This window comes from Cyprinus carpio, chromosome B20 (assembly GCF_018340385.1).
Source record: "Cyprinus carpio isolate SPL01 chromosome B20, ASM1834038v1, whole genome shotgun sequence".
Classification (NCBI taxonomy): Eukaryota; Metazoa; Chordata; class Actinopteri; order Cypriniformes; family Cyprinidae; genus Cyprinus; species Cyprinus carpio.
The window spans coordinates 13,666,403-13,678,872 of NC_056616.1; the positions used below are offsets into that span (position 1 = coordinate 13,666,403).

General features: G+C 33.8%; 1 protein-coding gene across 1 annotated transcript in view; it reads left to right on the plus strand.

Annotated features, from left to right (window-relative positions):
* LOC109048162 (sec1 family domain-containing protein 2-like) overlaps positions 1–12,470 on the plus strand; it is a 108,757-nt gene that overhangs the window by 89,726 nt on the left and 6,561 nt on the right. The window contains exon 7 of the mRNA XM_042747488.1: positions 11,640–11,774. Within this exon, the coding sequence (XP_042603422.1) occupies positions 11,640–11,774 (135 nt within the window). The remainder of the gene's footprint in view (positions 1–11,639; positions 11,775–12,470) is intronic.

The window sequence follows — 12,470 nt, forward strand, 5'->3', positions numbered from 1 at the left end:
CACTTCTGCCAGTGGCAAATTACCAGTCGCCATGTCATCAGCTGGGAGCCACCCTTCTGTCATTAATAACTCTCCCTCATGTCATTCCAAACCCGTAAGACCTTTGTTCATCTTCTGAATACAAATTAAGATATTTTTATGGAATCTGAGAGCTCTCTGACCCTCCATAAGGCCGATTCAGACAGTAATTGTTTCTCAGGGGGACGTAAGTGATTTTCACCATTTACAGGGGGTAGTCGGTGATTTAATTGCCGTCCGAATCCAGGATGTCTGTGTTTTTCTCTCACCACCCCCCTAAAAATCCCCGGCCAAATTACCTACTGTTTTTTTGACAAACACAGAGGTTGTGTGGTAATTTAATTGCCATCCAAATCCACATCTCTGAGTTTACAAGAAGAAAGCAATTCAAAATTCAGTGCTTAAACCCTTTTTGAGCACTCCTGAACACCGTAAGGTACATTTAACTGTTGTCCTTCAGTGTAATGTACATACATATTTATTTCTGAAATGCTGGAAAGCATTTAAAAGAACAATACTTCATAACTGCTCACAGCGACTGGGAGCAGAAAGAGAAGAAAAGCACGCAAACATTCGAAATGGTTCTATATTATGGCAGCAGCAGGTATGCAATACAGTTTTAAAATGTGTATTATAAATGGATATATAGGCTACATAACTATCGCGTATAATTATATAAAACTATAGCACATCTTTTTCAACAGGATATTTAAATAATCAAATAATAAATAGGATTATATATTATAAAATATGCTTGGAATAATAAGAATACATGTTACATAAAGTATTTTTAAATACATTTTACACAATAATAAGAATGCATTTGTAAATAAAATTCATTTTATTTACAGCAGACAATTATGTGACTGCTCACGTGAGCAGGTTCGTAGCATCACGGAACTCACTCGTCTGTGAATATATCGCCTTCCGAATCCATGAGTTTTATCACTGAGGTGATATGTACATTTATTTTTACAGTTGTCCACATGAGAAACATTTACCGTCAGAATCGGGCTATAGACAGCAACGATAATACCACAATCAACACACAGAAACATAGCAAGGACATCGGTAAAATAATCCATGTGACATCAGGGGTTCAACCGTAATTTTCAGAAGCTACCAAAATACTTTTTGTGCGCAAAGAAAACAATAATAACGTAACTTATTTAGCAATTCTTCTCCCCAGTACCCCAGAATGTAATCAACATAATCAGTGCTGTTTATGTTCAGTAGACAGTGCATGCATGCTGAACATAAACAATGCTGATTATGTTGATTACGTTCTGGGGTACTCTCCAAAATGGCGGAAGACGGTAACTCTGGGAGAATAATTGTTGTATAAGTTATGTTATTATTGTTTTCTTTGCGCAAAAAAAAGTAAAATGTGTGTTCCGAAGATGAACGAAGGTCTTACGGGTTTGGAACAACATGAGCGTGAGTAATTAATGACAGAATTTACATTTTTGGGTGAACTAACCCTTTAAGGCTCTGATGCCTCTTGTTTGCCATCACCCTTGCAAGAGAGTAGCTTCACAAGTTTAGCTGTTTTAGATGATCACAAGCGTGTAACTTGGCAAGCTACAGTTTTCCTGACTGTTATTGATGGATTTTTCCATTTAATTGCATTTTAGTTCTATTTAAAAGACTGTCTTTTGAAGTTTGTTAGTTTTAGTCCAGCTTCAAAACAGCCTTAATCATATTAGCCATGTTGATCTGTAGAGTTTAATCCACTCTGTTCCTCAAATTGTTTTTCACAGATAGAGTGTTATGAAACCGTAAGTGAGCCATCACATTAAAAACTCTGCACCGCTGCGTTCATGACGGGGATTGAATAGCACATCCTCAGTGATCACCAGTGGACTGCATCTAATTTATGTTTTATCTCTTTTGTTTTTGATAATGCAAGAACATATTGTCTTCGTATTTTGCCTTCAAAAATCAATTTTTGATTTGTTATCTTGATTTTGCTTTAGAAATACATAAAAAAAATCACACTGCTCTGCAAGAATGAGTTCTCAGGAGAAACACAGTTGGGAAGAAAAGCTGTTTGCCAGCTGTAGGCCTCAGATTACTTCTTTAGATATGCAACGCTTCAATGGCTTCAAACCGAAGTAAATAAGGATGTAAAGCTGACAGTGAATAATGTTGTTGACACTGGAAAAATTTTAAATAAATGGAGCACAGAAAATGTGTTCTAAGTGCTGGCAGAGAAATGTCGAAGCTTTTGATCACCGTTTAAAACTGTGTGTGTATGCATCAAGTTGTTGTAGGAACATTTTTATTATTTCTCAATCTCATTCACCCTCTCTCTCATCAGTGGTTCACTGTCGGTCTTCACTAATATACACCATTCAAAAAACTCTCCAAGCCTGAATTTATTTGATCAAAAATGCTGTAAAAACAGCAATACTGTGAAATATTATTACAATTTAACAGCTGCTTGCTCTGTAAAATATTTCCAGCAGACATTTCTCCCGTCCTCAGTGTAACATGATCCTTCAGAATTCATTCTAGAATGATGATGTGAAACATTTCTTATTATTATCAATGTTGAAAACAGTTGTGCTGCTTAATATTTTTGTCGAAACCATAATACATCTGTCAGGATTATTTGATGAATAGAAAGTTCAAATCAACAGTATTTATTCAAATACAAATCTTTAGTAACATTATACATTTCTTTACTGTCACTTTTGGATGAATTTTATAAATCCTTGCTGAATGAAAGTCTTATTTATTTAAACAAAAACCTTACTGACCCAAGACTTTTGTTAATTATAGTGTCAATTAATAATAAAAAGATCAATGTAGGTTATATTTAAAAATAAAATATAAAGAAAAAGGTAACGAGTTCAACTGCTCCTTTTAACGTTTTAGACCAGAAATATTTTGATGGAATATTTACATGACAGTAAAGAAATCTGGGATAGAAGGAGCAGTCAGATACGAAAACAACATCATCTTTTAATGTGTTTCTGTTTGTGTCTCTTCACTGGTGGTCAGATTTCTGTCTTTGACACACATCAGCCGTAAAGAGCTCATGTTACGTACTTAAAAGAACTAAGTACTAAGACTGTCATACTAACACACAGATTCAACTCACGTACACAAACACACACATCAACATTAAAACATCTAAACTGGAATATTTACACCAATACACCACGCGTACCTCTGTGTCTGACGTTTTAGATGCTAAACAGATGAGTTATATCAGTGAGGTTTGGTACATAGCGTGACTTTGGCGAGACTCACAGTCCAGGAATGTTCCTTTCTAATGAATTCTGTCATCGTAACGTGTGTGTGTGTGTGTGTGTGTGTGTGTGTGTGTGTGTGTGTGTGTGTGTGTGTGTGTGTGTGTGTGTGTGTGTGTGTGTGTGATTTTCATGCATCTACATTCTACCTAAACGCACAAACTCAGGCTCATGTACTCATATCTAGTTTCATCTCATCTCCATGTAACAGCTAATCACTAATGTAGTCATTTTAGGTAAAATGTTGGTCAACAACATGGAGATACACATTTAAATGTCCCCAAAATAAAGCATATTCCAAGGAATTGTACACATACATGTTTGGAATAGCATACAATCAATTTTCTTTGCCATTTATGCAGTATATAGTATGTATACTATTTATTGTATTTACATACTAGTTGGCACACTATGCTGGATTTGTATCCCACAATGCAGAGCAAAATAATCAATAACTGGATGCAATGTGACAGTCGTGGTTAGTGACAATCAGTGTTGAGAAGGTTACTTTGGAAATGTAATAGGTTACAAATGATTACAAGTTACCCTATTTAAAATGTAACTGATTACTTTTGATTACTTTTCAAAATTTTCTAATGAATGTTTATTTGCAACTGTTAATAATTTCCAAACATTTACACCATGCAACACTGTCAGACTTTCAAAATCCTTCATTACTTGAATTAAGATGATCAAATCAGACTTTATTATTGCCTTTTACTTTGAGATTGATCTGAAGTTCAATGCAGATTTAAAATCATAAGAAACCAAATCTTTGCATAACTACAGGAAACACTGCATCTAACAATAGTTTGGCGGAAAAAAAATGTTAATTAAAAAATGATAATAAATAAAAGCATATACATCAACTCAAATACGGTTATCTAATAAGCATGTGTCCTATTTTGTGTACTAAACTCCTGAAACATTGCTGTCTCTTTGCATATATGGCGATAGTTTTCTCAAAATAAGTAAAATGCTCATGAAGTGACAGAGCAGTTCTAGAGATTATGTTTATGTGTTCATGTCATATATTGAGGTTGCAGAGGCTGAAAACACTGGAATGGAAATAATCGCTTTAGTACATTCGGCAACTATTGTATAGGCAACTATACAATAATAATATTAAAATATAGCGGGCCAGATCAGCTGCCAGGCCACCGGGAATTGTCCCGGTTCTCCCGATGGATGTCCAGTCCGCGCCTGATTTCCACAGACACGCACAACGTGCAGGATTCATATATTGTCTTTTTGTGGCTTAATATTTACAGACACTATTCCATATCGCATTTTGATTCAAGTGTACTGACCTACTAGGCTAAATTCCGTTTTTATAACTGGATAATACGTCCGCGTTAGGCTATAGGAATTATGTTTTTATGACTGGATTCTACGAACCAGGCTGTGTTTTCTGCATCGCGGAAATTATAGAGCCATATGTCTCAGAATAGTCAGTGTAATTTGGGAAAGAAATCAGTTAAATCTGTATGTGGATGTGTGTTAATATTCAAATGTAATCCCCTTTGTAATCGTTAACATTTTCATAAGTAACTGTAATTTAATTACTCATTTTTTCGTAGTAACTGTAACTGATTATTTAGTAGATTTTTTTGGCCAGTTTAACTGTATTCAGCTCTGTTTAAAATACTTATGTTTAAATCTGTTCGACTGAATCTTGCAGATTTTGTTTCATAATCGACCTGCAGACACCAGTACAATCCAGGAAAACACGAGTCACTCAGTTCAAGAATAATAAGCCTTTTTGATATCCTTTTTTGTGTTTTCTTATTTTAGCATACTAGTTCAGCATACTGACTAATCTTCATCTAACCCTTTTAGAGGCTTATTTTGGAGGTATGATTTAACTGTGGCTGTTTGTCATTAATAGGCTATTTTTTATCTAAACTGTGGGTGCATGTTATTTTTGGAAGCTCAGTGGAAGTTTTATTACACAAACCGGTGAATGAAACCTCTTGACTGGACTCAAGTTCTTTTGACTTGCAATGCAGCATTTATATTGAGCTTTATATACAGGATTGGTGATTTAATTCTGAAATATGGTTTAATACGGTCAACTTTTATTTGGTTGCAACAAAGTCGATTCTTTACTGAAAGATCTTTATTTGGTTTGCTGTCATTTTCTGACACTATTTCACCTAATACACCAATAACACAGTATCAAATAAACTTTCAGTAGTTCAGTAATAATACACTAAAATGCACTAATAATAATAATAATACACTAAATAAACTAAAATGTAAAATATTTTTCGAATTAAATTAATAGTATTTTTCCCCTTTTTTTAATTTTGAATATTTTCAAAGGTGACATATCATGAAAATCTGACTTTTTTCATGTTTAAGTGCTATAATTGGGACCCTGGTGCATCTACCAACCCAGGAAACTTAACAGGAATACTTAATCCAGTTTTTTTTTTTTTTTTTTGGTAAGTCTTTCTCTGCAAGCTTGTGAAAAAATGAGCGCATCAGATTTCACTCCCCATGTGACATAGAAAGGGGATTTTATTATAATATTACCGCCCCTTAATCTGCAAGTTTCCATGCACGGCGCCGCCATTGTGTTTTCGCAAGCGACAACGGTATACCTGTTCTAATGCCATGGTAAAAGTTCAAGCAAAGCATGCTAACTGTTCTGTCTTTGGCTGCACAGACAAGCACAGAACTTCATATCAGAAATTTAAAGGGATCATGACACAAGAAATTTTCTAAAACTTCTAAAATTTCATTTGGGGTTCCTCAGGGTTCTATTCTGGGTCCTTTATTGTTTTTAATTTATATTAATGATTTATTCCTTTGTTGTGATCATTTCCTACCTATATTATTTGCAGATGACACTAATCTCATTGCAGTACACGAGGATTTTGTCACCTTGATCCAACATGTTAATGACGAGTTAAAAATATTATCAAATTGGTTTCGCACTAACAAGCTAACCCTTAATGTCAAAAAAATGTAATTTTATGATATTTCATAATATTAATAAATTCTACCCCAAAGAACATGCTTGTAAAGAAATTGATGGAGCTCCAGTTACTCAAGTGGCCTCAACAAAATTTCTCGGTGTCCTGATTGACGAAGGTTTAACTTGGTCCAAACATGTTGATCTAGTCTGTACAAGATCCTCTAAAATGTTAAATATTTTAAGAATTGTTTTTTACCTTCAATTCACTCATCTGCTCATCTAACGCTTTACTACAGCTTTTTATTTCCCTTTATGAATTATTGTAATGTTGTCTGGGGTGCTACTTTTCCCACTTATCTCGCAAAAATTGTTAAAATTCAGAAGAAGTTCTTGCGTATGATTTCCTACTCTTCTAAATATGCTCCTTCTGCACCTCTATTTCTCAGATACAAGATTTTATCAATTGAGAAAGTCAATGTTTATTTATCATGCATATTCATATTCATAAGTTTATTCATAAGAGAGAAGATTTCCCACCAACATTACAACACTTCTTTACTTTTATTTCAGATACTCATATCCATCAAACAAGGCATAGAGAAATAAATCTTGTCTTGCCGTTCTCTAGAACTTCAGGTCATAAAACTGACCTCAGCTTTAGGGGTCCTCAACTATGGAGTAAATTAAGTTTGTCCCTAAGATCCATGTCTTCTTTGCTTGTCTTTAAAAAACAGTTGAAAGATTTCTTTGATTTTACAATGACAGTTTTGTTATAGTACTCTGTAGTATATTATAGTTTTGCTGACTCTTATATGCTACTTTTTACTTTTGACTCTCCTTTACTATTTCCCTTAAACATCTGTAACTTTAAGTTACTTTCATTAGGACAATCATGCTTCTGAAAATATGTTTTTCCCCTCTCTTTTTTTTAGTAGTCAACTTATTTGTCTGCGTGCCTTTTTGTTTATTCATGTAAGTGGAGTGGAACTCTGTATAAACCCAACTGGGTTTCGTTCCCCTCCTTGTACTGTATCTATGTTATATCTGTGCAGAACAAAAAAATAAATAAAAAAAAAAAAAAAAAAAAAGAAATCAAATTTGCCTTTTGGCATATAAGAGGTCTTTTTAACATTAAAGCACCCTGCAAGTTTCATAGCTTAAAACGTCCTCCTCAATATAAACAAAGCATTTATTTAATCAAACTCCAAAAATGGCTTGTTTTGGATCTTAGGCGCAAGATGACTAGGGCACAAATCCTCGTCACTCGGGCACAAATATTTGCATTAACCCAGCTTCAAGAGCAAGACATCAACAAATCATCTTCTTCTCACCATAGGCTTCACCCACTGGTCTTCACTCATATAACGGCTGACTCACATCGTGTCAAAAGCGAATAGAAATTACAATCACAGCCACTATCTTGTCTACAATGGATACAGTATACAAATGCGCATTTGCTTTCTGACACAGTCCACAGTCTGTTGTCAGCTGGACAAATGGAGTGAAAGAACGTTCGCTTTGATGTGTTTGGTATAAACCGGTCGTTCACGTCTTTGTACAGATATCAGAAGAATCCCAGCATAAAGGAATAAGTGGATAGTTCATTTTTAATGGTATACCGGATCATGTCAGAAGATTGTTCTTTATTTTTTTTTGTGTAAAATAATTTTTTTCACATATTTACTTGTTTTTTATGTGCATAAAACTTTATTAACATTATAAGTAAACCTCAAGGAACGTTTTAAAATAAATATAAAAATCAAAGTCATGACCCCTTTAAACTAAAATGGTTTAAAACGCATGACTTCAGCGTGATAGACATGATCATCAAAACCAAACAGATGTTTTTAGCAGAGTATCTGAGATACAAGCTGTAAAGGCAAATCAGTAGAATGATTTCTGAAGGATCATGTGACACTGAAGACCGGAGTAATGGCTGTAGAAAATTCAACTTTGCCATCACATGAATAAATTACATTTTAAAATATATTAAAACAAATATTTTTAGTTGTAATAATATTTCATAATGGTAATGTTTTACTGTGATTAAAGCAGCCTTAGTCAGCATAAGAGACTTCTTTCAAAAACAAACTACTGTGGGACTGACTCGCTGACTTGTGCAACTTTTGAACCCCAGATTTTTGAACAGTAGTGTACACATTGCAGCAATTTGATAGTATTGTTCATTTTTTGAGGCACTGTGCAGCTCCCAGTTACATGTAGTGATGATCTTAATACATGAAAAGCAGAAATGGAATGGCTGAAATGGTTTAGACATTTTCTACGTCAAAGTCTCTTTCTAATTCATAAAATCATATTTTAAGTGTAAAAACTATTTGAACTTGAGCAGACATATTGTAATGATGTCGTAAAGAGTTTTGTATATTTAAACTTTTAGCGTATTTTAATCATATTTCATATGAATCAAACATTTTAATCTCATGAATAACATTTTACTATACTTTTAATAGTAAAATTTCTTATTATGGAATCTGGAATCACAATTAATTGTTTATTTTCTGTATATTTTTTGTAATTAATTACCCTCAATTAATGGCATTTTTCTTTGTTTGTTTATAGTTTACTCGCGTATATTGAGCTTGAAAGACTGACTCCCCCTCAGCACCTCATTCTGTTGACGAACACTTTACAGGCATGTCACTGCGACCTAGAAAGGCATATGATTGTTTTGTGTGGGCATAAATGCAGTTAATTAAATTGTTTTGATTGTGTAATAATGGTGGTTCCGAAATGACTCAATAGATGACTAAACGTGACAAAGTGCATATTCAATTATTAAAAACGTGGGTGTTTTCCATTCAGATTGCATATTGTAACTGATGGTACATGTGTGTGCTTATTCTGTGTTGTTTTGTCTTCCTTGTGTGTTGGCCAAATATTATTTAATTTATTATTTTTATGCTCCAACTAAATTCAAAGTGACTCCTTTCATTTCTGCCCTTATATGGGCATATCCAGAGAAGGAGGTGCTGGTAAAAAATGATTGAGTTTCATCACTCATTTATGGTGAAAGCAGAATTGTGAAAGATATTGTCAATCACCTCCTTTAGAGATGCCAGTAAGTGCTTTTTTCTACAGGTTCCACCATATTAGAGAGGTAGGTTGCAAAGTTGCATCTGAGTTAGGAAGATGCTAAAACCTACAAGACAGACTTAATGCAGCACAGGTAATTATTGAAAGCCCATTAAATTAGGTGTGTCTCTGTGTGGAGGAGTTTGCATGTGTGGCACCTGGCATCATGGTCAGGTATTACATCTCTAGCCCCAGGTGCAGATTTCAGGGAAAGATTCATGAAATCAACACACACTTGAGAGGTGTGTGTGTGTGGCTGTGATTACTGGAAATCTGGATGTGTAAGGTTGAGCAGGTCAGGTCATGTCAACCATCTGGAATTATTATCTGGAAGTATTTCATTTGAATTCATAAACTCTCCAATGTCTGTACTGGCATTCTGGGCAAAAAAGAATTGTGTTAAAATAGTCAACAGACAATAATGTGGATTTTTTTAGTTGAAATTGACACCAGTGTTAAGTATTTTTGAGATGCCATTATAGTTTTTATTAATAGTTTGAATTTATATATATATATATATATATATATATATATATATGTATATATATATATATACACCCATTACATTTATATTTTTGGCTATATTTTTATTATTTTTTACATTAATTATTTTAATATATCAACATTGTTTTTATATTTTTATTTCAGTTTTGTTATTTTAGTACATCGAGGTAAAATAAATAAAAATGAGAAGTGTTTCCTTGAAAACTAGTAGAAATTAAATATTTTCAAGTTTAATCATTTTTATTTTATTTCAGTTGATTAATTTATTTCAGGTAGCCAAAACGTTTTTATGGTTTTATTTTTTAGTTAACTATAACCCTGCTTGACACACAGAAACACAAAAGGCAAATATGTCTGCAGCATGCTCATATTTAGTCTCTATAAATATAATGCAGACATAGTACAAGAATCAATAGTTTAAAACACAAAATGGCCACACTTATACACACACTTATTCACTAAATACAATATTTTGACTACTAAAGTCACTTTTTATGTTTATCCAGTGCTTTACTCCTCTGCCACATTTTCAGTTCCGGTAAATATTAATATATGTAATATATTGTGTATTATTCAGTAAGGTAAACAGCGTATCATGTAGTGGATTCTATTAAAACACTGAATCCATTGACAGCCCTAGGAAAACACATTGTAGGCTCAGGAAAGCTGCTACTTTTGCTCCCTTTTAAACTCACTTATACACACCCACATATATCCACATACAAACACGCATCTGCTCAACTTGTATTCACCAGCTTTTTGTAACGCACATTTTCACAAACAAACACCTAAACAGTTTAAGTAGCTTAGGCTGTTAGATCAGGATCCGTGTTGAACCTAACAATGGTGCCTTTTTCAGTGCAGAGGCAATGTAAGTTAAACAGTAGGGGTGGATTAAAGTGGCCCAGGGCTGTACGTTCATATTCAGGGAAACCGTGAATCATCACATTACTGAGTCCTCAGCTTTACTGGCCCCCGCTGATGCTGTATCTGCCACAGATAATAACTGTCCTAAACAACCCTTACTTTTAAACCAGCTCATAAACTCAATCACCACACAGCAAACAGAACATTACAGAAACACCATTATGGGAAAAACGTAATTGAAAATGGAAAATATAATTTTTCATTTTTTCAGAACGCCTGCCAACATTATTGTACCTGTTACTTTGTGTCATCTTGCTATGTTCTTTTTCTAGCAATGTAAATTGCTTGTGAATGATAATGGGTTTCATCAAATAAAGAAAAATAACAGGACAGCATGGATTTAGTTTTTTGACTGCGGTTGCTTTTCGGCCCAAAATAAGTTAATTATATACATTCAGCACACACATGCTCAGTTTTATTGTAAGCTATTGTTTTTATTATTTACCTTTTGTCATAGTAGTAAATTTGGTGTACCTCAAGGTTCAGTACTGGGTCATCTCTTATTTTCTTGTTTTATATATTGGACACATTGCTCTGTGAAGAGAACAGTGTTTAGCAAGGATATTTTAAATGTTGTCTTGTTTGTCACTTTAAATGATGCCTATATGCTCAGCTTCACTTCTGTCTCATTCTTCTCTAATATTTTACATCACTTAGAGTTGTAAATATGTTCCTCTTGGGGTTCTCTTGAATCAGGCTTTTTTTCTTGGAAAATAAATATTGTGATTATGCATACTAACAGGCCAATTTGAAATCAACATTCGCTGCAGGGTACCTGAAAAGTGTTTGTGAGTGGGAGAACAAGCTTGTGTTCTCAGTATTTTCTTTTATATTGTTACTGAGATTTTATGTTTATCCAGGAATTTTATCTGACACAAATGCAATAAGCTGTTTTTTGTTGTTGTTGTTGTGTACAGGCAACATACCGGCCATTGCTTAAGCAGGTGTTAGAGGAGATCTTCCACCCAGACAGACGTGAATGCCCTGATGTAGAGCACATGTCGGGTGGACTCACTGACCTTCTCAAGACTGGCTTCAGCATGTTCATGAAGGTAATTCACACTCACCTCACCTCCAGTTTTGAATTTTTCATCTCATCTAGTAAGTTTTATTACCAGTTCGATGTTGCTGGGTGTGTGCTGCTAAAGGATGGGTTCATTTGAGTTCCAAGAAATTCTTTATATGGACAAAAGCATCCAACTATATACATTTTAACAGATGGCACATGAAGACAATAAACACACGATAGCGACAATATATGTTATGTGTTCTTAAAGCCATCTCATGTCTTTTCATAAGAATATAATGCAATGCTAATCGCCATAGTCTTTATCAAATACTGTAAAATAATACATTTTTGCCTCATTCTACATCAGCTCACAGAATCAAGTTATTTTAAATGCATTATATAGTTTTAATAGTTAGTTTCGAGCAAAAACAGGGTATTAATCTCATAAACTAAGCTAACTAGCCTTTATTTACATTGGAATGTTTATTTTTTTTAGGAAGTGTATTTGATAGATATTAAAGAAAGTAATGTGAGAAGTTTGATTAAATAAATGTGGGATTAAAACGGTGTGAAGAGAAGATCTCAGTAAATATAATAAGACAAAAGAATCATAGAGACATCCCGACTTTAGTTGCATTTGGTTTCTAGACTGCAAAAAGACTGTTTCATTATTTTATTTTTTTCTTCATTTTTGTCATGAAAATATTTCAAGGCATTTATTTCAAAACACTTAAAAACA